Source organism: Capra hircus, chromosome 13 (genome assembly GCF_001704415.2).
Source record: "Capra hircus breed San Clemente chromosome 13, ASM170441v1, whole genome shotgun sequence".
Lineage (NCBI taxonomy): Eukaryota > Metazoa > Chordata > Mammalia > Artiodactyla > Bovidae > Capra > Capra hircus.
This window is the reverse complement of record NC_030820.1, coordinates 24653978-24679381: the sequence shown is the minus strand read 5'-3', so window position 1 is coordinate 24679381 and position 25404 is coordinate 24653978. Positions and strand designations below refer to the sequence as shown.

General features: G+C 42.2%; 1 protein-coding gene across 15 annotated transcripts in view; it reads right to left on the bottom strand.

The window, feature by feature from the left end:
* KIAA1217 (KIAA1217 ortholog) overlaps positions 1–25404 on the bottom strand; it is a 532385-nt gene that overhangs the window by 104004 nt on the left and 402977 nt on the right. For 14 of the 15 annotated variants that reach the window (XM_018057095.1, XM_013968449.2, XM_018057100.1 and 11 more), the window contains 2 exons: positions 19746–19944; positions 15301–15394 (listed from right to left, as the gene is read on the bottom strand). In XM_018057095.1, the coding sequence (XP_017912584.1) occupies positions 15301–15394; positions 19746–19944 (293 nt within the window). Of the gene's footprint in view, positions 1–1638; positions 1995–15300; positions 15395–19745; positions 19945–25404 lie in introns of those variants that run through there. The other variant, XM_018057097.1, reaches the window with a different exon arrangement.

The following is a 25404-nucleotide window of genomic DNA, read 5'->3' as shown; positions in this document are numbered from 1 at the left end:
AGTTCATCCACAGTGCCTTTTTTTTTTTTAATTGGAGGATAATTGCTTTACAATATCGTGTTGGCCTCTGCCATACATCATGAATCAGCCTCAGGTATACATGTGTTCTCTCCCTCCTGAATTCCCCTCCCAGCTCCCACTCCATCCAGCCCCTCGAGGTTGTCACAGAGCACTGCGCTGAGCTCCCTGGGCCACACAGCCCATTCCCACTTGTTCCCCACCGTGTCCACAAATCTGGTCTCTGTGTCTCTGCAGTGCTTTTTGCTATCCCCACACTATCGGACACTATCAGACATTTACTGTTTTCTTTTCACTCCAAGTAAGTTGCAGCCAGGTCCCTGGATAAACAGTCTGCTACTAGGTTTTGGATGTTACAGATCAAACCAAAAAAAAAAAAAAAAAAGAAAAAATTCAAAACTGTACAGAATCATTTCTCTTGAAGCCAAGTAAGCATTGCTTATTTATAATTACTATTTTCAAGATAAGTTATCAGTATCTGACTGCAGACTTGGAGTCTTAGCTACTGGTAAGGAGGGGAGTGCAGTATAGGATTTAAACACAAGGACTAGAGAGACAGTCAGCCTGGGGCTCAGTCCCAGCTTTGATTCTAGCTAGCATGTGACTTGTCACTTGATCTCTCTCAGCCTCAGTTTTCTTACCTTAAAATGGGTATAATAGTACCTATGCCTTATGGTTACAATGACCAAATGAAATAATATATATTATTTAGACCACATTGGTTAACAACTTCTCATCCATATGAACTCATCTATAAATGGAGATAAATATAAACAGATCCAGGCACACATGTACCTTTAAAAGGAAACAGACTGACTTAAAAAGACATTCATCTTATTAAATGTCTTTAAAAGAAATATATACAAAATATTGTGACTGAACTATTATTGCAAGGATAAGACAGAATAGTTATCTCAAGTATATACAGTTTCTGCCACAGATTTTTTCTGGGTTTTTCCATTAAACCTCAATATAACAGGGATATATCTGTTATATAAAAATTGCAGACATTTAAAATATTATACATAAAACTTAAATGGATATATCTCAAACAATTTTAAAAAACCAAGATAAAAAAGTCCTTTATATTTTAAAATGTAAGGTGATTTTCACAAGGAAAATACAACAGACGATGTTTTCCTTGAATACTGAAGGAAGCATACTAACCTCCCCCTTTGCCCCCCTCAATTTGTACCACGCCTTCAAATTTTCAATTGTCTCAGAAACTGAATGCAAGTCAAATATCTTGGTGAAAACACTGAAAACTGTCAAAAAACACATACGTCAATGAGATCTGTACAAGCAAACAACACTGACACTTGAAATCCTTTTCTAAATTATAAGGTTAAACAGAAAGATCACCAGATTAAACAGATTTATAGACTGGATACAGCCCAATGTAACTTAAGTGGATTCTGAAAAACAGACCAACGCCAATAACAAAGAAGTTTCCTTCTAAGCAGTGTGCAAGAAGTTAAAATAAAAACCTAGCATTTCAATTCCACATGGCATTGAACTTGAATACAGAAAAGTTGACTCATTTGGAGGTAAACATGCTACAACAGGAACCCCAAATCTTGAAAATCCTATTTTGTTATAAAGGTGCAGTTCAGTTCTTACCTTACATCTTCCACAAACTGTTCTCTTCTAGAAGAAACTTTCTAGACGTTCAGAGACCTTGAAACCACCCATCTCTCGAATGCTTCCAGCTCCGCCTGTCTTGATGGTAACTAAATGCAAGGCTTGGTTTTTGTTTTTTTTTTTTTTAAACAGAAGGAAGCTTTTAGTCAAAATATGTGGTTTAAAGGAGCAGTATCCAGCCTTGTTAAAACTATTTCACGGACATTCAGAGGTTTTGTTTCTCCTCTATGAAAGTTAAATCTGAGTAGGAAGGCATTTTTCCTGTCCCGGAAATCAGCATAACTAAAAACCAATGCTGAGTTAACGAGAAATGTTTCTTCCATGTGTTCCGTCTGGCAGAAACGGCAAGCCATATCAAGGGAACACGTGATGTTTATAAATACAATATGGCTTGTGTTGTCATAACCTCTCAATGACAAAAAAAAAAAAAAAAAGCAAGAGAAAGCAGGCAGCCACACAGCAGGAAAGATGAGATCTGTATCATTTGGAAGCTGCCTGTCAGATATGCATATATTACTAGTTCTTGCATCTTAAAAAATAAAATAGAGCTGGAAGCAGCGAGAAAGGGAAAAAAAATCCCTTGCTCTGTAAAGCCGCTGTATGAAAGTGTATAAAGGATGAGTTGTGTTTTCCCAGCTAATCATTTCAATAAGAATAATTCCTTACCAACTGCAGCAGAAACATCTTTTCGCCTGTCAGAAAGACACGTCATAAAAGGGACATAATGAGGTACATCCCTGGAAAGCCACTACTGTGGAAGTAAATCAACTACACTCTTTAGCAGATAAGAGAAGGGAAGCTGGCACATAGCTGGCAGCAGATGTGAAAATTACAGACGTCTGTATCACTACTGGTTATTGACTGTCTGATCTTCTACTACAGGGGACCTCAACCTCTAGGACCTAATGCCTGATGGTCTGAGGTGGAGCTGATGTAATAATAATAGAAATAAAGTACACAATAAATGTTATGCACTTGAGTCATCCTGAACATCCTCCTCCCCCCAATCTCCCCAGGGCCATGGAAAATTTGTCTTCCACAAAACTGGTCCCTCGTGCCAAAAAGGTTGGGGACCACCGTTCTACTAGACTGGATGATCTCTGGAAGGCAGTTACCATACTTGGTCACTATTATATCTTCGAAATCTTATACAAGAGCCCAAATCACAGTCAAGACTCAATGCATGATGGCTGGGTGAGTGGGTCAGTGAAACTTCACAATCACTGGAAGTACTTAACTGTTCCAAAATCATCACTCCTACCTGATAAGTCTGGAGGTATCTGAAATACTGATTACCCATTCAATCTAAAAGCAAGATGTGTCCTGCGGAGTTAGAAATAACAGTAAACCAAGATCTGTCTTCTTTAATTTGTTATCCAGAGATTGGCTTACTTTCTGCCATGGGTGAATTTTACTCTTGAAAATAAAACACAGATCTGTGTGCGTTTCTGACAACCAGTTAGTTTAATCTGGCAAATCTGTTATTCTCATCTTAAATTACAGAGTAATTAACTGCAATAAAATTATATTTATAGGATGAGTAATTTTGTTAGATGTTCTTCGTCCTCATTTTGGTCAGGAATTACTCCTGGGATAAACAAGGGAATGTGCTGTAAATCTCAAATGTCTGCATGTGCACATCACTGTACTGGTTTTAGCAGAGAAGGCATTAACTGAAAGTGTGTGATGGGAAAAATGCTGACATAAGCCCCTTTTCCATCCACATGTTTAAGGAGAATTTCCTCAAAGCAGGACACTGTTGCAGGGAAACACGGAGAGTGTGAAGATGAATGGAATAGGGGTTTGTTCCCACGAAGCGTGGAGTTTAGACAAGAACTTCAGATGCGTATATCAGCAACTACAACGCAGATAGGAAAAGGTGAGGGTTCTCAGAGAGGGGAGAGACAGGTGAGGTCTGATGGAATCAGAGAAGGGACAGTGGTTAGTGAGACTTGGATAAGAGAGGAGTCAGGAAAGGCATGTTGAAAGTAGTAGCTGTCGAGTTAGGTCTTCAAAGATGGACAGCAGAGAAAAGAGAATCCTTGCACACTGTTGGTGAGACTGTAAATTGCTGTAGTCAGTATGGAGATTCCTAAAATAACAGAACTACCATATGACCCAGCTACTCCACTTATGGGTATTTATCTGAAGAACACAAGACTACTAACTGAAAAGATATTTGCACCCTCATATTCACTGCAACATTATTTACAGTAGCCAATATATGGGAACAACCACAGTGTCCATCAGCGGATGAATGGATGAAGATGTGAAATATGTACACGCATATACATGTATACAGTCAATGGAATACTGCTCAGCCATAAAAAGGAATGAAACCCTGCCCTTTGCAACAGCATGTATGGACCAGGAGGGTATTACACTAAGTCAGACAGAGAAAGACAAATACCTTATTGACTTTAGTCATATGTGGAACCTAAACAAACAAAAACACCAAAGTTAATGAACAAACAAAACAAAAACAAAGTCACAGATATAGAAAAGAGATTGATGGTTACCAGAAGGAAAGTGGGTTGCGGGGAGGGTGAAATGAATGAAGAGGTCAACTGTAGGATAATGGATGGAAACTAAATGTGTGATGGTGACCACCCTGGAGTTTGTATACAGATACCACACACCTGAAACTTATATAATTAAAAAAATGAGTAGCACATGGGTCCTGATGATGAAGCCAGTACTGTGGGGAAGGACAGTAGGGACCACTGGAGGGATGAGGAGGCCAGTTTTGGAGCTGGTCTGTCTGGCTCTGAAACTAGCTCCATCTCTGATGTGCTGTGTGGCTTTGAGAAGGTTTCCTGACCTCTCTGATCCACATCTGAAACAGGGTGGGTGGGGGTCATAAGAATTCCCCTCACACTGGGTTGTTCTGAACAAATGAGAGTGATTATGAGCACAATACTCATCACGGTACCTGGCACAATGTAAGTCCTAGTTATTAGTACCGCTGCCATTATGTGAGTGAAGGGGACATGGGGCAGCTGGGTCAAGGAGGATGTTGAGAGAATGAAAGAAAATCAGCTAGGAGTGGTTTCCTAAACTTCTGTTTCTAAGGGGTTTTCTTGTCTTCCCTCAAATCCCAAACCCTTCTTTTCAACCAGAGCACTGCCTTGTAGAAAAAAGGCCCTGAACTCTGTGGCAGGCCAACTTCACACATACATACCTAATTTTATATATATATCTATATATATATATGTTTTTTGGTTTTTTTTCCTTTCTTTTCTTTTGTTTGGCCATGCCAGGTGGTAAGTGGAATCTTAGTTCCCCAACCAAGGATCGAACCTGTGCCCACTGCAGTGGTAGTGTGGAATCCCAACTACTGGACTGCCAGGGAATTCCCTTCTTTTTTCCAGGTGGGATACCCTTTTAGCCCAGTCAGAAGAGAACAGAATGGAACATGTTCACTATAAAAGGAGGCCAAGAAACAGATGCATAATATATAGACACAAGAGAATCAAGAAATGAAACAAATATTTAAAAAGATATTTCACGTGTTCTAAAATCTTGTTAAGAGCATCATTTCAAAACTTGCAAAGCCTGAAGGGAAATGTCAAGGAAGGGAGGCTGTGGGCTAAGTAGAAAGAGTCATAACCAGGTTCAGGTCCTATGTTTGACATATACCAACCGTTTGGGCCTGGGAAAGACGTCACTGGCCTCAATTTTACCATCTATAAAAACTGAGTCAGTGTGCAATGTTGTTGACTCATTTAAATAACATGTAAAGTATTTAACACTGCCTTCTATGTGGATGCAGAATGGTCTCACATTGAGAAACGCAATGGAACAGAATGAATACTACTTATATACCATGACTGATTTCACAAGGAAATTAAGAGTCTACACAAATCACTACAATTTTGCCCCCACCAAAAGTCAAACTGGAATGTATGACAGAAAGAAGATCAAAGCTAGAAAATTAAAAATAGAGGCCAGGCACAAAGCCAGGACACACCAACCAACACACGCGCTGCGAATGCCTGTACGCTGGCTGTGGGTGGGCCACAAATTTAATTCTAAGCCTTAGAGTAGCAACACAAAGAGGGAAAATGATCACTTACAAGATTCAAAGTGTTCATATGATAAAAATAAACCGGGAGAAGCACAACTATTTCTGGTGATGAGAACAGAGAGATATTTATACAGTGGGTTCTCATTAATGACAGAAGATGAATACTACACCGTTTGGAGCACCATCATTATAGTACTCAACAGATCGGCTTAACAAGCGTTTACACTTGCCACAGATGAGACAGGAAGACTGGCTTTCTGAGGCATACAAGAGGAACATGAACGGGCGTGTGCCTCTGAAGAACTGACACTCTTATGGGATGGGATGCACAAGCATCTAAATGATTAAACCACCAGGGGAGTGTACAACATGCCCCCCCAAAGGAAAGATTAAATCTGACAGAGAAGTCTTCACAGAGTAGGCAGTCTTTTATTTGTCCTCTAAAAGAGAGGTGTTTTTTTTTTTTTAAACATTTTATTATGGATATTTCCACCAACCATAAACATAAGTAGAGAAAGTAATATAATGAACTCACAGCATCCAGCTCTGACATTTTTCAACATTTTACCGATTTTGTTTCATCAGTTTCCACTTTTGGGGTTTGTTTTGCCAGAGCATTTTAAAGCAAACCCCAGCAGCTGTACCATTTTAGCCTGTAAAATACTTCGGTGGGTCTCATTTTTAAAAACATAACCACGGAGTCATTATTATACCCAACAGAATTACCGGTTATCTGTTAATATCATCTGATTCCTAACACATGTTCAAACTTCCCAAACAGTTTCAAAGATGTCTTGTACATTTGGTTTGTCCCCGTCAGGATCCAAACGTGCTGCCCACACGGCTTTTGGGTTGTTAGTGGACGAAGAGGCCTGAGAAATGGAACAGGGTCTCCGCCCACCCTTTTACCATACTTGTCAACAGAACTGAGCTATTGTCCTGTAGTATGGTGGCTGGATGGATTTTGCAAGACATCATGGAGGGAGGGAGAGTGCATTTCAGAGGCTCGGAGCAGGCACTGAGGTGGCTCAGCTTGGGCGTTGGGATGGAGGCGATACGATGATCAGCCTGTGCTATTCCCTTTTTTGGGGGCTGTGCCATGTCGCTTGTAGGATCTTAGTTCCCTGACCAGGGATCAAAACTGTGACCCCTGCAGTGGAAGCATGGAGTCATAGCCACCAGACTGCCAAGGAAATCCCAGCCTGTGCTAGTCTTTCGCACAATGGGAGGTCGGGCTTTCGCACAATGGGAGGTCGGGCTTTCGCACAATGGGAGGTCGGGAGATGACTTGGGAAATTGCTGCTAGGTTGGAATAAGAGTTGGGGAGACTGGTTAAAAGCTGTTGCATTACCAACCGAGAGAAAAATAAGGCATGCTGTCACTACAGCATCAGAACAGCCCTGCTAAGAGCCTGGAGTCTGCAGCCAAGCTGCCCGGATTCAGATCTCAGCTCTGCACTCTCTCGCTGTGTGGCCTGGGGCAGACGTCTTCAACAGACTTAAGAAACTGTTTTCTGAGCTATAAATACAAGGGCTTGTACCAATACCTGCCTCAAAATGGTGTCTTGAGGATTTAAATGAAATTACCCATGAACATGCTTCGTCAAAGGCACAAAAACGTTAGCTACTGTGAGAGTCACGGTGCAGGCCAGGGCAGCAGGGGGGTGTGTAAGAGGCCCTGCAGAGTGAGATGGATGGGTTCTGAGGACTGGTGGGACAATCTGAAAAACAGGAGTTAGGTCACTGAAGACGCACTGATAACTCAACTTTTAAAATCATTTCTCTCCGTCTCATTTAAACACACAGGCACCGCACTCATAGACACACCATCAGCAGTCACGCCTTCATTCACAAACACAGGAAAACAAGCGGAAAAGGTCTGTGGTGGAAAGAAAGATCAGGATTTATTTTTTTCTTCTTTGACAGAATACACTAGAAACATTGGAAGAATATCCATATGGAGACAACTGCTCGGAAGCTGAACACTGGACTTGCACTCTAGAGAAACGGCGGAGCTAGGGACAGAGTTTCAAGGGTCGTCTACACTGACCTAATGGTTAAATGAGTAGTAACACAAAAAAGACAAGTTCAAAGGTACAGATGAAAGAAAAAGAGCAAATTAACACACACACACACACACACACACACACACACACACACACACACACCCGTAGAGCCTGGCTAAAGGCCCTGCAGACCATGTAGAGGGCAAGAGAAAGAAGAGTTAGTGAAGAAGGCTGGGGTGTGTCTGCATGTATGCAAGGGATTCAGAGACGGCAGTGTAACGGAAACCAAGGTTTCTAAGGAGACTGCCCATCACTGTCAAATGCAGGGCTCAGACAGAAGAGGTCTGGGGGGCAGTGACTGATTTGGGCATTCGAAAGTTATTTAAGATGCAGAGCCAATACTGGGGAATATGTTCTCTATGCAAATGTGGAAACTGTCTAACATTGCGAGTAAAAATTCAGGACATAGAGAAAGCAGAGAACTGACTGATCGCAGCAAAGAACCTCAGGAAGTAATCTCAAAGCACACATGAAGGAGAAAAAGGGACTTCCCTGTAGTCCAGTGCCTAGGACTCCTCACACCCAATTCAAGGGGCCGGGGTTAGAGCCCTGGTCAGGGAACTAGATCCCATACGCTGCAACTAAGACCCAATATAGCCAATAAAATACATAAATAAGAAGAAAGTGGAAAAGCCTGAAAACTGCAAAAAAAAAAAAAAAAAAAAAAAAAACCACTAGGTTCAGTGAATGGAAAGTCCCTGGTACCCTTTGAGAGCTGCAGAATGGAATATCTCATCATCTTCTTAGTTGCACATGTGTGAATTACAAACTTGTGAGTATATATATAATTTTAGCAAAAGGGCCCATTCCATGTGATGAGCTCAGCCCCTTGGGAACTGAATTATCAAAGCTCCTATCTAATGTGATGAAACAAAAGCCAGGCAATTCATTTAGATCAGGGTGATTTGCACCCACGAGTAAAGAATCAGGAGATGCTCAGTTCTAGCAGAGAACCACAAGTCTCCCTGGATAGATTGCTTCAAAAATGCTCAGTTCTGGAAGAAAAGTAAACTCTAAATGGAAAAGACATACGCATCCCATTGTTCACAGCAGCACTATTTACAATAGCCAAGATATGGAAGCAACCTAGTTCAGTTCAGTTCAGTTGCTGTTGCGTCCAAATCTTCATGACCCCATGGATTGTAGCATGCCAGGCTTCCCTGTCCATCACCAACTCCCAGAGCCTACTCAAACTCATGTCCATTGAATCGGTGATGCCATCCAACCATCTCATTCTCTGTCGTACCCTTCTCGTCCCACCTTCAATCTTTCCCAGCATCAGGGTCTTTTCCAATGAGTCGGTTCTTCACATCAGGTGGCCAAAGTATTGGAGTTTCAGCTTCAGCATCAGTCCTTCCGATGAATATTCAGGACTGATTTCCTTTAGGATGGACTGGTTGGATCTCCTTGCAGTCCAAGGGACTCTCAACAGTCTTCTCCGACACCACAGTTCAAAAGCATCGATTCTTCGGCGTTCAGCTTTCTTTGTAGTCCAACTCTCACATTCATACATGACTACTGAAAAAATCATGGCCTTGACTAGACTGATGTTTGTCGGCATAGTAATGTCCCTGCTTTTTAATATGGTGTCTAAGTTGGTCATAGCTTTTCTTTCAAGGAGCAAGCATTTTTTAGTTTCATGGTAGCAGTCACTGTCTGCAGTGACTTTGGAGACCCAAAAAATAAAGCCTCTCACCGTTTCCATTGTTTCTCCATCTATTTGCCATGAAGTGATGGGACCAGATGCCATGATCTTCATTTTCTGAATGTTGTGTTTTAAGCCAACTTTTTCACTCTCCTCTTTCACTTTCATCAAGAGGCCCTTTAGTTCTTCACTTTCTGCCATAAGGGTGGTGTCATCTGTGTATCTGAGGTTATTGATATTTCTCCCACCAATCTTGATTCCAGCTTGTGCTTCATCCAGTCCAGTGTTTCTCATGATGTACTCTGCATAGAAGTTAAATAAGCAGGGTGACAATCTACAGCCTTGACGTACTCCTTTCCCAATTTGGAACCAGTCTGTTGTTCCAAGTCCAGTTCTAACTGTTGTTTCTTGACCTGCATACATATTTCTCAGGAGGCAGGTCAGGTGGTCTGGTATTCCTATTTCTTTCAAAATTTTCCACATTTTAATGTGATCCACACAGTCAACGACTTTGGCATAGTCAATAAAGCAGAAATAGATGTTTTTCTGGAACTCTCTTGCTTTTTCAATGATCCTGCGGATGTTGGCAATTTGATCTTTGGTTCCTCTGCCTTTTCTAAATCCAGCTTGAACATGAGGAAGTTCATGGTTCACGTACTATTGAAGCCTGGCTTTGAGAATTTTGAGCATTACTTTTCTAGCGTGTGAGATGACTGCAGTTGTGTGGTAGTTTGAGCATTCTTCGCATTGCCCTTCTTTGGGATTGGAACAAAAACTGATCTTTTCCAGTCCTGTGGCCACTGCTGAGTTTTCCATATTTGCTGGCATATTGAGTGCAGCACTTCACAGCATCATCTTTTAGGATTTGAAATAGCTCAACTGGAATTCCATCACCTCCACTAGCTTTGTTTGTAGTGATGCTTCCTACGGCCCACTTGACTTTGCATTCCAGGATGTCTGGCTCTAGATGAGTGATCACATCAACGTGGTTATCTGGGTCATGAAGACCTTTTTTGTATAGCTAGTCTGTATATTCTTGCCACCTCTTCTTAATATCTTCTGCTTCTTGTTAGGTCCATACCATTTCTGCCCTTTATTGCACTCATCTTTCCATGAAATGTTCCCTTGGTATCTCTCATTTTCTTGAAGAGATCACTAGTCTTTCCCATTCCATTGTTTTCCTCTTTTTCTTTTCATTGATCACTGAGGAAGTCTTTCTTATCTCTCCTTGCTATTCTTTGGAACTCTGCATTCAAATGGGTATATCTTTCCTTTTCTCCTTTACCTTTAGCGTCTCTTCTTTTCTCAGCTATTTGTAAGGCCTCGTCAGACAACCATTTTGCCTTTTTGCACTTATTTTTCTTGGGGAAGGTCTTGATCACTGCCTCCTGTACAATGTCATAAACCTCTGTCCATAGTTCTTCATGCACTCTGTCTATCAGATCTAATCCCTTGAATCTATTTGTCACTTCCACTGTATAATCATAAGGGATTTGATTTAGGTCATACCTGAATGGTCTAGTGGTTTTCCCTACTTTCTTCAATTTATGTATGAATTTGGCAATAAGGAGTTCATGATCTGAGCCACAGTCAGCTCCTGGTCTTGTTTTTGCTGACTGTGTAGAGCTTCTCCATCTTCAGCTGCAAAGAATATAATAAATCTGATTTCGATGTTGACCATCTGGTGATGTCCATGTGTAGAGTCATCTCTTGTGTTGTTGGAAGAGGGTGCTTGCAACCTAAGTGCCCATTAATACACGACTGGCTGAAGAAGACGAAGGGCTTCTCAGGTGGCACTAGTGGTAAACCCACCTGCCAAAGCAGGGAAAGTAAGAGATGTGGATTGGATCCCTGGGCCGGGAAGATCCCCTGGAGGAGGGCATAGCAATCCACTCCAGTACTGTTGCCTGGAGAATCCCAAGGACCAAGGAGCCTGGCAGGCTCTGGTCCATAGGGTCACAAAGAGTAGGACACGACTGAAGTGACTCAGCACACAGCATATATAAGCATGTATGTACGTGTGTATATATACACATAAATATATATATACACACACACATTGAAATACTCCTCATCCATAAAAAGTATGAAATATTCTCTTTTGTAGCAACATGGATGGACCTACAGAATGTTATACTTAGTGAAGCCAAGAGAAAGACAAATAGTATACGATACCACTGATACATGGAATCTAAAAACAGCACAAATGAATCTATATACAGAACAGAAACAGGCTCACAGACATAGGAAAAACAAAAAACATATGGTTACCAAAGGGGAGAGAGAGGGAGGGACAAATTAGGAGTATGGGATTAATAGATACAAACTGTTATACATAAAGTAGATATTCAATAAGGATTTATAATGTATAGCACAGAGAACTATATTCAAAATCTTTTTTTTTTATATAATGAGTTTTTTGTTGTTAGTTGCTCAGTCATATCCAACTCTTTGTGACCCATGGACTATAGTCCATCAGACTCCTCTATCCATAGGATTTTTCCAGACAAGAATACTGAAGTGGGTTGCCATTTCCTCCTCCAGGGGATCTTCCTGACCCAGGGATTAAATCCAGGTCTCCCACATTGCAGGCAGGCTCTTTACCGGCTGAGCCACCAGGGAAGCCCCATATTTAATATCTTGTGATAGCCTACAATGGAATATAATCTGAAAGAATAACTGAATCACTTTGCTGTACACCTGAAATTAACAGTATTGTATGTCAACTATACCTCAAATTAAAAAGATAAATCAATTTTAAACATGCTCAGCTAGATGCTCAATGAAAAATATAGCACATGTCTTTCCCACTAAGCATCTATCCCACATATGCTCTGAGGTCCATGACCTTGGTCCCACCAATGTTCTCCAAGTCACACAGGCATATTGGTAACAAATGGGTAGCTGGGACGACCGGCTCAGGTTGCCTTGGGAGACTGGTGATGGACCAACAACCTCAGGTACAGGCCTGTGTTTAACCAACTCAGGTGAGCAGTTATCCACAAATCCCTCCCCTTGGTTTAGTCTAGAGCCGTTGATCCTTGTTCTGTTCTCTATTTCTCATCTTTACCACGAGCAGTGGGCTTATGCAGCTGGGTTCCTGGCAGGGCTCCACAAAGCTTCCTTCCCTTTGATGGCATCCACCTTCATCAGGAAGGAGAGAGAACTCCAGCCCCCAGAGCCAGAAGGTGAGGCTGAAGGGATTCCAGGTCTTTTAGCTCCTGGAATTCATGAAAAGGGGCCAAGTCGCAAACTGCAGACATGACACCAAGTTGGGTTTTGTTGTGTGTGTGTGTGTGTGATCAAGTGTGGTTTATTCCAGAAATAAAAGAATTTTTTTTAAGTCTTAATATTTAAAAATGGCTTTTTATTAATACCAGTTTATGATTCACCAAATTATAACATTGACAAACAAAAGAATGTTGTTATATTTGCTGATCAGATAATTATTCCATGAGACTATACATTTTTAAAACCCATTTTGACACAAAAGAGAAAACTGAAAATTTTTCTGTACAGAACTTTTTTGAGAGCCCACTGGATGAGAACCAGCTTGTTGAACTGTGTCCACCCCTTCTTTGGCGAGTTGGTTTTAAAACTACGTTCTCTGTCTCATTTCTTAGTTGTCTTCATTGAAATTTGAATGCTTTTCCTGTGGGTTGGATGGTGAACATTTGTTTATTCTCCTCCAGGGAGAACAGTTTGACTCTCTCCCAGAGAATAGCACTGTCTAAAGTAGGCTGTGGGCAACTTGGAAAGTGACCACAAGGGTCTCATCTAAAAGTAAAAATAGAGCAACACTACTGAAATCCAGAGTCGAAGTTCTGAATCCTAGTAGGCTCTATCCAGATGGTTAATATTTGATTTTCTCCCTGCTTTACTGCTGGTCCTTATGGAGGTTCCACATCTGCTTAAGAGTTAAAAACAGGTGTCCTCCCCAGCCATAAACAAGATTTTCAGAGGCAATTCTAGGGCCCCTGTGTGGGCTCCGTGAAACAAAAACACAACTCTGAATACCATGAACTCTAGACTGAAGGCTAGACATATCAAAAAATAAGGATCTCCAAGGAGCAAAGACTCTTAAGAATGTTGCTTTAGCAAGAGATGAATGAGGTCATGAAAAGCAAAGAGAATCATCGTATTTGGCACATACTTCGTGATGAGCATGACTCCATCTGTCTTCACGTGGAGCTGGTTTACATGGAAAGTGTAACTGACTAAAAATAAGCTTCCAAATCCAAGCTTTTCTGCAGTAGCAGCTCAGCCTCCCCTTCAAATCACATGTCATTTCTGACATAAAAAAAGCAGCCGTGGAGAACGCAAGAGGCCTCTTCCTCAAAAAGTGTGTAGGCTCTGATCCTACAATGTCATCACTCAGCTTGCAGTCCAGAACCACGTGGAAATTCTCCCAGCACTTTCTATTGCACCTCCTGACCTCTTGGTCCTCAACTCACAGACCCCGTGTGGCTGGCAGAACAAAGACATCTCCATCCAAGTCTCCAGAACCTGTGACTACACGGGAAAGGGGATGAAGGTGCCCGATCAGCTGACACTAACATAAGGAGATTATTCTGGAGAACTGGACCCAATGTAATCACAAGTGTCCTTAACAGTGGAAGAGGGAGGCTTGGAGGTGTGACGAGGGAAGCCAGGTCAGAAAGACGGTACTTGCATGGGTTTAAAGACGGAGGAAGAAGGCTGCAAGCCAAGGAATGGGGGTGGCCTCCAAGAGCTGGGAAAAACAGGAGTTTCTGGAAAGGAATGCCAATGATCCCTTTATTTTATTAGTTCACTGAAGTTATATTGGACTTCTGACTTCTAGAATTGTAAGACAGTCAATCTGGGTCATATTAAGCCAGTGAATATGTAATAATTTGGTACAGCAGCTAAACACAAACTAATACTCACTGTCAGGAAGCAGAGTCCTTCAAGAAACCTCCTGCAATTCTAGGACAGGCAGTGCCTGGGTTTCTTTGGCAATAAATCCTAATCATTTACTTTTTTTTTCTAGTTAAACTCCAGCATCCAGTGCTAATCGTCAGAAGGGATGATAGAAAATGTCGAGGCATGTTCTAAATTTGGGGGTGGGGGACGGGGTGGGGAGGTGGAGGTGCATCTGGAAAGCGAATCTATTTTCGCTGCTCATTTTTACTGCAGAGGAAGGTACCACTAGCATTACTGTTAGAAATGCACTCTCACTCAAATGGACTTGCATTAGTGCGATTTTACAATCTGTCTTTTCAGCTTCCCTGTGCTTTATTCTTCAAAACATGCCTGTGTATTCTGAATAATCTTCTACAATGCTCTAAATCTAGAGCATTTTAGCTCACAAAACACGCAGATTTTTGTACTTTGCCCTCAACACCATGCAGGTGACATTGGATAATATTTAACACTACTTGCTGTTGCAACAGCAAACAGTCCTGAATTAGAAAGTGAAGGATTTATTCAATAATTAGAATGCTGGGACTTGGAATAGCTGATAGAAAGATATTAATAGATTCCACATGCCGATGTGCGCAGGGTTTGCTGTCATTCGTATGTCAGTTTTGCTTTAAATGGAGGAAAAAAATTAGCAAGAGATCCTCCGAGTAAGTTAATTTATTACAGACCAAGAACCCTTTCACATACAGATCTTCAGGACCCCTTTGGAGTGAGGACCTAACTAAATTCCATGCTTAGAGATGAATTAGGATGTGTCCAGCCCTGTCTGAACCCTCTTACTCCAAATAATGAGGGAATCTGACTTCTCTACCAACGAACAATGTCATTAGACAAGAAGAAGAACAGTTAAGAACCCCGCATACCTGGTGTTTCAGTGTGATCACACCCGGACCACATGCCAGAGGCGGGATGATGGTTCGACCCGTAGAATTAAAGTAAAAATAGAACAGGAACACTCACCCTCATCTCTCCGTTCACAGTTTTCGGTGTGTGGTTGAATGCGTGGGCAGGATCCTTGTTGTACACTTTGAGAAGGGATCTGTCCTGAATGTTCCTGGAATCAAAAACATCAATAACTATGGCAGATGAAAGGAGCCTTCTTGTGGCCATTTCCTTCTCATCTACTCATAAGAATCGGGTAAAAGATATCTACAGACAATCCAGCCGTTGTGTGCAATCAACCAGACAAAAAGTTCTTTTACCATAAAAATAGGCAAAGATAAATAAGGCAAAGGAGAAAAATGACTTCAGCTTTTCTTTCCTTTTTTCCCCCATTCCTCAGGAAAGTATTACCCTTTCTCCATAGCTCTCCACCCATAAATATCGGGTAGCATAAACCTTCTTTCAAGATTCTGAGCAAGGAAAGCTAACACTTCATGAAACAATAACGTTCCCATATTTACAATCTGTTCAAAGGGATTTGGTTAATATTTAAATATTTAATTGTTTACTTTGCCCAGACACCTGGTTTTCTGCTTATCTCATGAATGGATGCAAACGAAAAATGCTTTTTTCCTCCGAACACCTATATCCAGGGAAAGAAAAGGTATTTGCAGTCCAGAAAAAACGTACCACAAAGATCAAAACTGGCATCTTTATGATTTTTTTCCCTTCCATAATGGACTTTAAAAAAAATACTGTTCTACATACAAGTTGAATTCCAGAAAAAGCAGTAGATAAATTCTTCCCCTGGTTTGTCTCTCCCTTGGAATCCAACATTTAGAAACTCTAGAGTCAATCAGACTGCAGCAAAGGACCACATCTCGCTGACAGCCTACCTTGAAATTATTTAAGAGCTTATGAATATCTACGACGTCCTTTGCCCTCCGTCTTCAGTTTTCATGAGCAGAAGAAGCCCCCCCAGGCACGTTCAGCCCTGTCTACACTGCGGTGCCTGCCAGCGCTGGCATGGTGAGCTCAGGGAATCTGGTGCAGGAAGACACATTCCTTTCCTCCAGGTGCAGCCACACGTATTGTGGGCCGATCACAATCACTGGGATGATTGGCTTGTGTTTTTGTTTTCAATGAACTGGAGGATCCTTGGACTAGTCTTGCTTCCTTCCATCAAATATCTGTCAGTGTTTGCTTTGAAGCGGTGACTAGCCCCAGCTTGTACCGTCGCTCCACATTTCAAGCAACTCCTTAGAAGTCTGCTTAAGGGGAGGCGTGTGGTCCTTGTTACTAGAAAAGATTGAGTGACTAGGAAGGGAAGAGTTCGCAGAGGGAAAGGGGGTGGGGATTCACTGCAGGAACTCATCAGGTGCATGGGGGGGTCAAAGTCCCAAGTGACGATGTGAAGAAACTGAAAACCTTACTTAAGCCGTGAGAAAAAAAAAAAACCAACAAAAAAAACTTCATGTGGTTCTGAAGGTATTTAAAACACAGGAGGTTGGTTTAGGACTAATTTAGAAACATGTTCATCCAAGATGAACCAACAGAAAAGGCCCAGCTTGCGTTTGCCATGGCAACGTTTACAACACAGAGTTTCAACCTAAACTCTCGGTAGCATTTCCCCAAGGAAAATATGGACAACTCAACACCATGATGAAAGCTCCAAATGTTTAACAAATATTCCCTCACTTCAAAAATACTGGCAGTGAATGAAATTTGTCTCTGGGTTTAGAATATTAAAGCCAGTGTCTTCAGGTAAAATGTACATGCTACATTTTTTTTTTTTTTCCCTTGCTGGGAGAGGGGGCAGGCAAGGTTCTATTTAATGCTGATAGTGAAAATTTATTCTACAATTTAAATAAAATATACTGGAAGGATTTTATGCAAAAAAAAGCAAAGAATAATAATTCTTTGAAAGGACATACATGTTATCATCTTGCCTAAATAGTATATTCATCACCAAATAAAGACATTTAAATATTTTTAGATCCACTTGAATATTTTTAGATCCATTTTCATATGTAAATCAAAACTCTGAAAAGTAAAATTATAGACAAATTTATAAACCAATGACGTTCCCCTTACACATTTTCAATGAGATTTTTTAAAAATCAGGTTATCAGTACTGCAGCCTAAGAATCAATGAGAACATCCCTTTTGCAGATAGAAACAAACTGAAATTATTAACATTTAAAGCAATCACTTCTTTCAAGTGCTGCTTTGTTTTATCAACTGAATTTGCATCAAGAAGGACCGTTTCAGTTTGAAAGTTTGGGGGGACATTTTCCTCTTTGTCTTCCCTCCCATTTCTCTTTTTGTGACTACATCACAATACCCCCAAAGAATGTGCACAGAAAGTCTTAGTAGTCATACTTTGAGGCTTGGGAAAGAAACTCATGTCTAGGAAATCATGACTCGTACTATAAAAATTCTTGCATGAGCTGCAAGACAGGGGGGTCCAACTGTTTACAATAAATTTATCAGCCTTGAACTCCACAATCAAAAGTGGCTTTGTGTAGTTTCATGTATACTTATTATTACCCTTCCCCTCAATTTCTCGAACTGCAAAAATTCAAGAAGACGGTTTTAAAGCAGCACATCTATGTTTAAAAAAAAAAAACACAAAAACTACATGAGATTATCTTATTGCAAGTATCAGTTCAGTTCATTCACTCAGTCGTGTCCAACTCTTTGCAGCCCCATGGACTGCAGCGCACCAGGCTTCCCTGTCCACCACCAACTCCCAGCGCTTACTCAAACTCATGTCCATCGAGTCAGTGATGCCATCCAACCATCCCACCCTGTGTCATCCCCTTCTCCTCCCGCCTTCAATCTTTCCCAGCATCCGGGTCTTTTCCAATGATCAGTTCTTCCCATCAGGTGGCCAAAGTATTGGAACTTCAGTATATTGGAGTATACACTGCAAATATACTCTCTAAATATTGTGTGATTACTTCATGGTTAAGTTCATGCTTTGTACATTAAGGATTTTTTTTGATGGCAGCTTGATTAATAATTTATGTCAAAAAACAAACATGAATTTCCTGATACCCATGAATATTTAAACATGTTTTAAAAAACAGAAAGGTTGGGCAACAGACATAACACCTATACCTTAGGGGCATGTGTCAAACGTTGAAAGCTCTAAATTACTCATATACCTTTGTACAAGCCTAAATGCGTCATTTCTGATCACTCTTAGAAATTTATTATGCACTAGAGGCATATTTTTAAAAAGTAGTTCTTATTAATTCCATGATGAAGAAACAGGACAGTCTGCTATCCCCACAAGGAAGGGACCCAGAGAAACCAACTCGGGGCCCAGATGAGTTGAGAGGAGAACATTCTGAGGGAATAAACAATTTCTGATCAAGAATGTGGACAGTCAGGTTTGGGGCTGGGCTTAGACATTAATTGGCTGCATGATCTTGAATAAGTCTTAACTCTTAAGCATCTGAGTTTCTGGTCCCATCAAATGAAAGGGCTGGATGAATCACTCAATCTTTTTCTCAGCCCTAAAATGTTTAACGGCTATACTAGCGACAACTCATTTGGGTTGATTTCAGTTCTGTTTCTCAGGCTTGTCTGCCAAGAAGGGCTCAGATGGTCCCTTCTTTTCATGACATAACATTATTGGCATTGATAAAGTGCTTCCCTTTCTGTGCCACTGGCCACAGTAGGAATCCCTTAGCCTCCTTTTAAAGAACATCTTATATTAGGAGTGGACTTCTCTGGTGGCTCAGGTGGTAAAGAATCTGCCTGCAATGCGAGAGACCCAGGTTCAATCCCTGGCTTTGGGAAGATCCCCTGGAGAAGAGAATGGCTACTCATTCCAGTATTCTTGCCTCGAAAATTCCATGGACAGAGGAGCCTGGTGGTCCAGACTCCATGGAGGTCACAAAGAGCTGGACATGACTGACAGACTAAACTTTCACCTTTCACTATTGTACTAGGAGCCCTTGGAGAAAGCCCACATGGAAAGTGGGATCCTTTAGCAAAGGCCAACTATTTAAAAACAAGAAAAGGAGAATGCTTCTTGGCCTCCTTTCTTGCAGACGATAGCATTGCGTCCACTGCGTTTATTCTAACTCTTTCATGTAATTTATGGCCCAGTGGGATCATTACCTAAAATGTCCACAGCCTCCGTCTATGAGAACACGAGCCCTTGAAAAGGAGTCGGTTAAGTTCCACCTGTAGGTATAACCCTCTCCTCAAATGATCTTCCTGGGCCATCGCTTCCCTAACTCTTAACGATAAACAGTGGACTGGCTCAGTTTTTCCATTCTTTTCAGATGTAATCTGCAAAGATCTGGGTGGGAGAAGTCTGTGTTCACCTCTGTAAACCAAACTTTGTCAATGAATTCTAGAAAACCAGATAGTGGATTCACACCTGGATAAGGTACACCTGCTCATTAAGACAACAGCCGTGCTGTCTTCATGGGGACACGGAGAGATGGGGACTTGGTAGCAACTGTCAATGTAAGATGGTGGACACATATGACGTCACTGCTTACCTGACATCATTCAGTTCGTAATAGACATTTCTGCTTTCATCTTTGATGTAAATGGCGACACTGGGCGACTCCAGCATTTTCATGGTGAGCTGCTGTGGAAAGGCACTTACGAAGAGAGCACGGATTGTGTCTGCACTTGTAATTTCATTCGGCATCCTGAGCTGCTTGGTTTCATCTCCATACTGGAGATAAAGAACCCCTGCACACAAGATGGACACAGTTATCAGTCGCAGCTCAAGACTCACACGACACACAGCACAAGCTAAGCCACTTCCATCCTACCGCAGGCAGGAATGTGCCAGATGCACTTGCAAAAAAGCACGTCACAAGAGACGTGATCTTGGAATTTTCAAGAAACACACTCTCTGGTTATGATGTAAATACCTTATTCTTTAGAGTCAAGGCAGGTGTTACAGAAGCTCATTTTTAACTATTTTAAAAACCAAAGGACAAGAAGCTAACCCTTGGTAGCCTAAAGCAAAACACAATATTTAATTCCCTTGAAAGGTGTACTTAGGAATCTGACCCCATTGGGAGAATTTCTTCCCCCAAGTCTTTAACAAGGGACACAATCATGATAGCAACAGGCCAGTGACATAAAGTCCTTCTTTTAAGATTTGAAGTGGACCTATTTTAAAGTCTTTATTGAATTTGTTACTATATTACTTCGGTTTTATGTGTTGGTTTTTTTGTCCTCCAGGCATGTGGGATCTTAGCTTCTGGACCACGGATCAAACCCACACCCCCTGCATCGAAAGGTGAAGTCTTAACCACTAGACCACCAGGGGAGTCCCCAGTTTAAGTCTTTATAGTCCATCCAGCAATGTGCTTGAAGTGGAAATGCTACAATATTTCTGGGGCTCTACTACATATTGAATGTTTCTACCAAAAGAAAATATCTACATGAGTCTGGTGTCCTAATGTGTCAGAAAGAAAATGGAAAAAAATCAGCTACACCAACACAAGCACAGGATGATAGCATCTCAGAGTTCCAGGGGGCATGTGGCTCCGGTGAACCATGCCTCCCAGCCATCATGCCCCTGTGGAGCATAGTCCCCTCCTCCTGGAGGCTAGGTTTGGCCACGTGACTCGCTTTGGCCAATGAAACGCCAGCAAGTATGATGCAAAATGGAGGCTCGATACATGTTTGCATGTGAGCGCTTGTTTTCTTGTTGAGCATGGCCTTGTCTGCATCCTCACAGAACCAAACTTCTGTGGAGTCTAACTGAGCCACGCTGGGAGGCCACATGAAGAAAAAACTGGAAGCCCTGACTGATGCCCCCCACCAGGCACCATTCTCCAGCCAGGACCACTGGCCAGTTATGTGGGAGTGCCAGCTTGAGGGGGAACCCTGGGCCTTAGGAGAGCTGTGCCAGCCGACATGGAACAGAAACAAGACCCTCCCTGGAAAGCCTGCCAAATGGCAGAATCACGAGCAAATACATAATTGTGGTTGTTTTCCGTCACTACGCTTAGGGTCACTTGTTATTCAGAGACAGGTGACTTGAGGCGGGGGATAGAAGATCCCGATGTTGAATTTGAATCCCACTTCCTGTGAGAGTCTAATGAGGCCCTCTACCAGTACCACTGGAGTAAGTTGCTGGCAGGAGAGACTCAAAAGAAAATAGACTATGACTTGTGGTTAAATACAACAGCTCATGCAACTGATTTATTTCTATCTCCTTCTGACATTCCATTCAGATGATGATGAAGAATTAAAAAAGCATAAATCAAAGAATTAAGGGGGTGAGCGAGGAAACAATAGCAGACCATGCAAAGCTGACACCTAGATCTTCAGGCACAGAACTCTGCTTAATTGCAGGGCTTGGAGAAGCTCAGGAAATGAGGCACCAGATCCTCCTGAAGGTTGGAATGCAGAGTGCTTGGAAAGCATGAGGGCTGACTGAAATTTTTTAATGGTTTAGCACACTTTCCCTGGGCGGCTTTCCTGGTGGCTCAGTGGGAAAGAATCCTCCTGCTAATGCAGGAGACGCGGGTTTGATCCCTGAGTCAGGAAGATCCCCTGGAGAAGGAAATGGCAACCCACTCCAGTATTCTTGCCTGGGAAATTCCGTGGACAGAAGAGTCTGGTGGGCTATAGTCTACGGGGTTGCAAAGAGTTGGACACAACTTAGCGACTATACTACAACAGCAACAAGTTTCCCCATCACCTTTCCATCCCATTCAGCCAAGCAACTCCACAAATCCAAAGCAGAAACTGAAAGAGGAGCCAGTGGACTGGATTCTGGCTCACCAGACAAGGGACGGTGTGTGAGGTCCCCTCTGCCAGAATTCTGGCAAAGGGCTGACATCTCTGTCAGGTAACTGGAGGAAGCCCTGGAGGAAAGCTGACTGTCCTCTGAGGGGAGACCAACAGAGTTTTGAGGGTAAGATTCTGATTCTGTCTGGTCATCCCATCACGAAGCAGCTCAGGCCACATACAAGAGCTTCCAGGGAGTACAACCATGCTTTGCTTATGCATGAACAGACCAGCAAGGATTACCAGACATTTCATAAAGCCTCTTTCATGTTAGAAGCAAACAGCAAACAGAAACGCAGAAGCGACTAGACAGTCTGAGAAAGAGGGAACCTTTGGAGAGCAAAAGCGAGCGCTGGGAACCATGAGAACAGAAACGACAAATTCAGTGGAGAAGAAAAAGTTGACAAAATCTCAAAAAGAGCACCAAAAAAGACTAAGGGATGGGAAAAGGGTGAGAACCAATAAAAGAAAAAGACAGAATTACCTCAGGGCCGCTCAATTCCTAATAATGGGGACTTGGGTAAGGAGGTCAAAAATACAGAGCAGTTTTTCAAAGATATTATAAGAATTTTTTTTGTCTCTCCAAACTGAAGACATGAGGTTGGAGACTGAACAGGTTCATGAGGGAGGGACTTCCCCGGTGGTCCTGTGGTTAAGACTTGGAGCTTCTGATAAAGAGGGGCATGGGTTCAATTCCTGATCAAGGAACTAAGATCCTGAATGCTGCAAGGCATGACCAAAAAAAAAAAAAAAAAAAGGTTTGTGAAATGCTAAAGGCAATCAGGCTTGGCACTGAGACATTCCAGATGGCAGGGGAAAAACAGAGGTTCCTACAAGTTCCCAGGGGGTGGGAAGCAAAGTCACAAAGGAAGAAGCAGGAGTCAGAAGGGCATTTGCTTTCTCAACAGCAGCCCAGAAACTAAAGACAATGGGGAAATGGTCTCAAAAATCCGGGAGAAATATTTCCTATCTAGGTCTATATTTATCCAAACCATCAATCAGGTCTTTCATTCAAGTCAGCTTCCCAGCTATGCCTTCCCTCACCACCTTCTCCAAAATTTCAGCACCCTTTCTGCCTCATATTCCATACCTGCAATTCCTGCTTCATTTCTGTTCCTGAGAGTTTTTCACTATTTAATCCATATATTCACAATTACTAGTGTTTATTGTCAAAATGGAAGCTTCATGGGGCTGGGGATTTTTTTGTTGTTAATTTTCGGCTGTGCTGGGTCTTCATTGCTGTGCCTGAGGTTTCTCTGGCTGAGGCGAGTGGGGGCTGCTCTCTAGTTGAGGTAGGCAGGCTTCTCATTACAGTGGCTTCTCTAGTTGTGAAGCATGGGCTCTAAGCACACGAGCCTCAGTAACTGAGGCACACAAGCTTAGTTGCTCCGTGACATGCGGGATCTTCCCAGACCAGGAATGGAACCCGTGTACCTGGCATTGGCAGGTGGATTCTTCTCCACTGTACTAGCAGGGAAGTCCAGAAATTCTTTTTTTTTTTTTTAAATAAAATAGAAGCTTCATGAGACTAGGGTTTTTGTTTTTGTTTTTAATAATTCCTCTGGTCTCCTTTTTATTTGTTTCTTTACTTATTGGCCTTTCTGCACAACTTACAAGATCTTAGCTCCATGACCAGGGATTGAATCTGCATCCTCGGCAATGAAAGTGCAGAGTCCCAACCACTGGACCACCAGGGATTTTTTTTTTTTTTTCATTTTAAAAACAGGTTTTGGGGGGTTTTTTTGGTCAAGCTGCGCAGCATGTGAGATGTTAGTTCCCCAACCAGAGACTGAACCTGGGCTCCCCGCATTGAAGTACAGAGCCCTAACCACTGAACCACCTGGGAAGTCCCAGGGATTTTTTTTAAGATGTTTTTTGTCGTTGTTGTTTGCCTCGGTATCCTTAAGACTTGTGATACAACTTGTGATGTAGTAGGTTTCTTAATACGTGTTTGTTGAATGAATGAATGGTTTATTAATATTGGTCATCGAAAAGGAATGTTGATTTTGGAATCTGTTCGGGCTGTAAGAGCTTTGGCTGCATGATGTAGGAATCTCGTTCCTGATTTGGACACACACGAGAACCACATTCTGAAGTGTCCATCTCCTTGATCAGAGGAGTCCTTTCACATAAGCATAAGCAGCTCCCTTTCTCTTCTCCATCACTGTTTTGATCTTCACCGTCTTCAAGGAGTTAGTTTTCCAGAACTTCCACACTGCTACACATTTTGCAGAGTACAGAAAAACCCTTTCAAGCCTGTCTGACCATAGATTGTGCAACGTCTCTGCCCCAAACAGGAGATGCGGTGACTCTCCATGTGATTGCTAATGTCATATCCGAAGGCCAGAACCACGTTTGAGGTCTGGGCCTCAACCATGCTTGGGCGGGGCCCCTGTTCAAGGACCACTTGTGGCCTCCCGACAGTCAGATATCACAGCCTTATTCCCCCCAGAAGAGCCTGGTTTTCATTCCCACATCTGCATTCTGTACGTGTGTGTGCTTGAAATAGAATTTGCAGGCTGCTCTGAGGGAAAAGAAAAAAAGAAAAATTGGGCCTGAACTATGGTTACCTCAGGGTCTGGCTAGCGCGGCTGCCAGCTGGGTACACAAGTCCAGTTACAGATCGTGAAAATCCAGAGGAGATGGAAAAGATGCCTTTATGAACAGAGGAGAGCAGTCTTTTTACACTTGGTTCAGCCTGCCTTCTCAGCTCAGGAAAGGTATTTAGAAACGCTTAAACTCAGAAGGAACTCTCTTAATCTATGGTGGCGTTTTGTTGGCACAGTGGTGGGATTCAGCACACCCTGGCATTCTGCCCTCGCTCTGAGTGAGGGCTGGCTGCTCCAGATTTAGAGGAAGTCTGAAGGACTTTGGAAGAGAAGTTCCCTTTTTATGAAGGAGGAAAGAGGACCGGGGAAATACATTTATTTATAGGATGTCTGCTCTGTGTCAGAAACAGTACCCGTGTAATTTCACGGAATCAGCATCTCTGAGATTGGTGTGATGCCCCCATTTCACAGAAAGGGAAAAGGAAGTTCGGAAGGTCCAGGTAGCTTGCCTCAAGTTACAGGTAGTAAAATGGCTTAGCTAACTTATACAGAAGCCACGATCTCTCCCTGGAAGCACACAGCCTCTGAAATTTTGCATTAAGCTACATCCATCTCCTCCAACTGTCCTCTTAGGACCATCTTAGCTGTCCTCACACTTTTAGCCTGACCATCTGCTGGAAGATGCGAAAGCATGATGGGGGCAGCTTGGAAAAAAGATTCCTATTTTGAAATCAACCAAAGTAAATGATGACACGTGGTTAGAAATAATCCACGTGCTAGGGGGAGTGGAGGAAGGCCCAGAGCCCTAAAAGCAGGAGTGCTGAAAGGAACCCCGCAGTATCTGTGGACC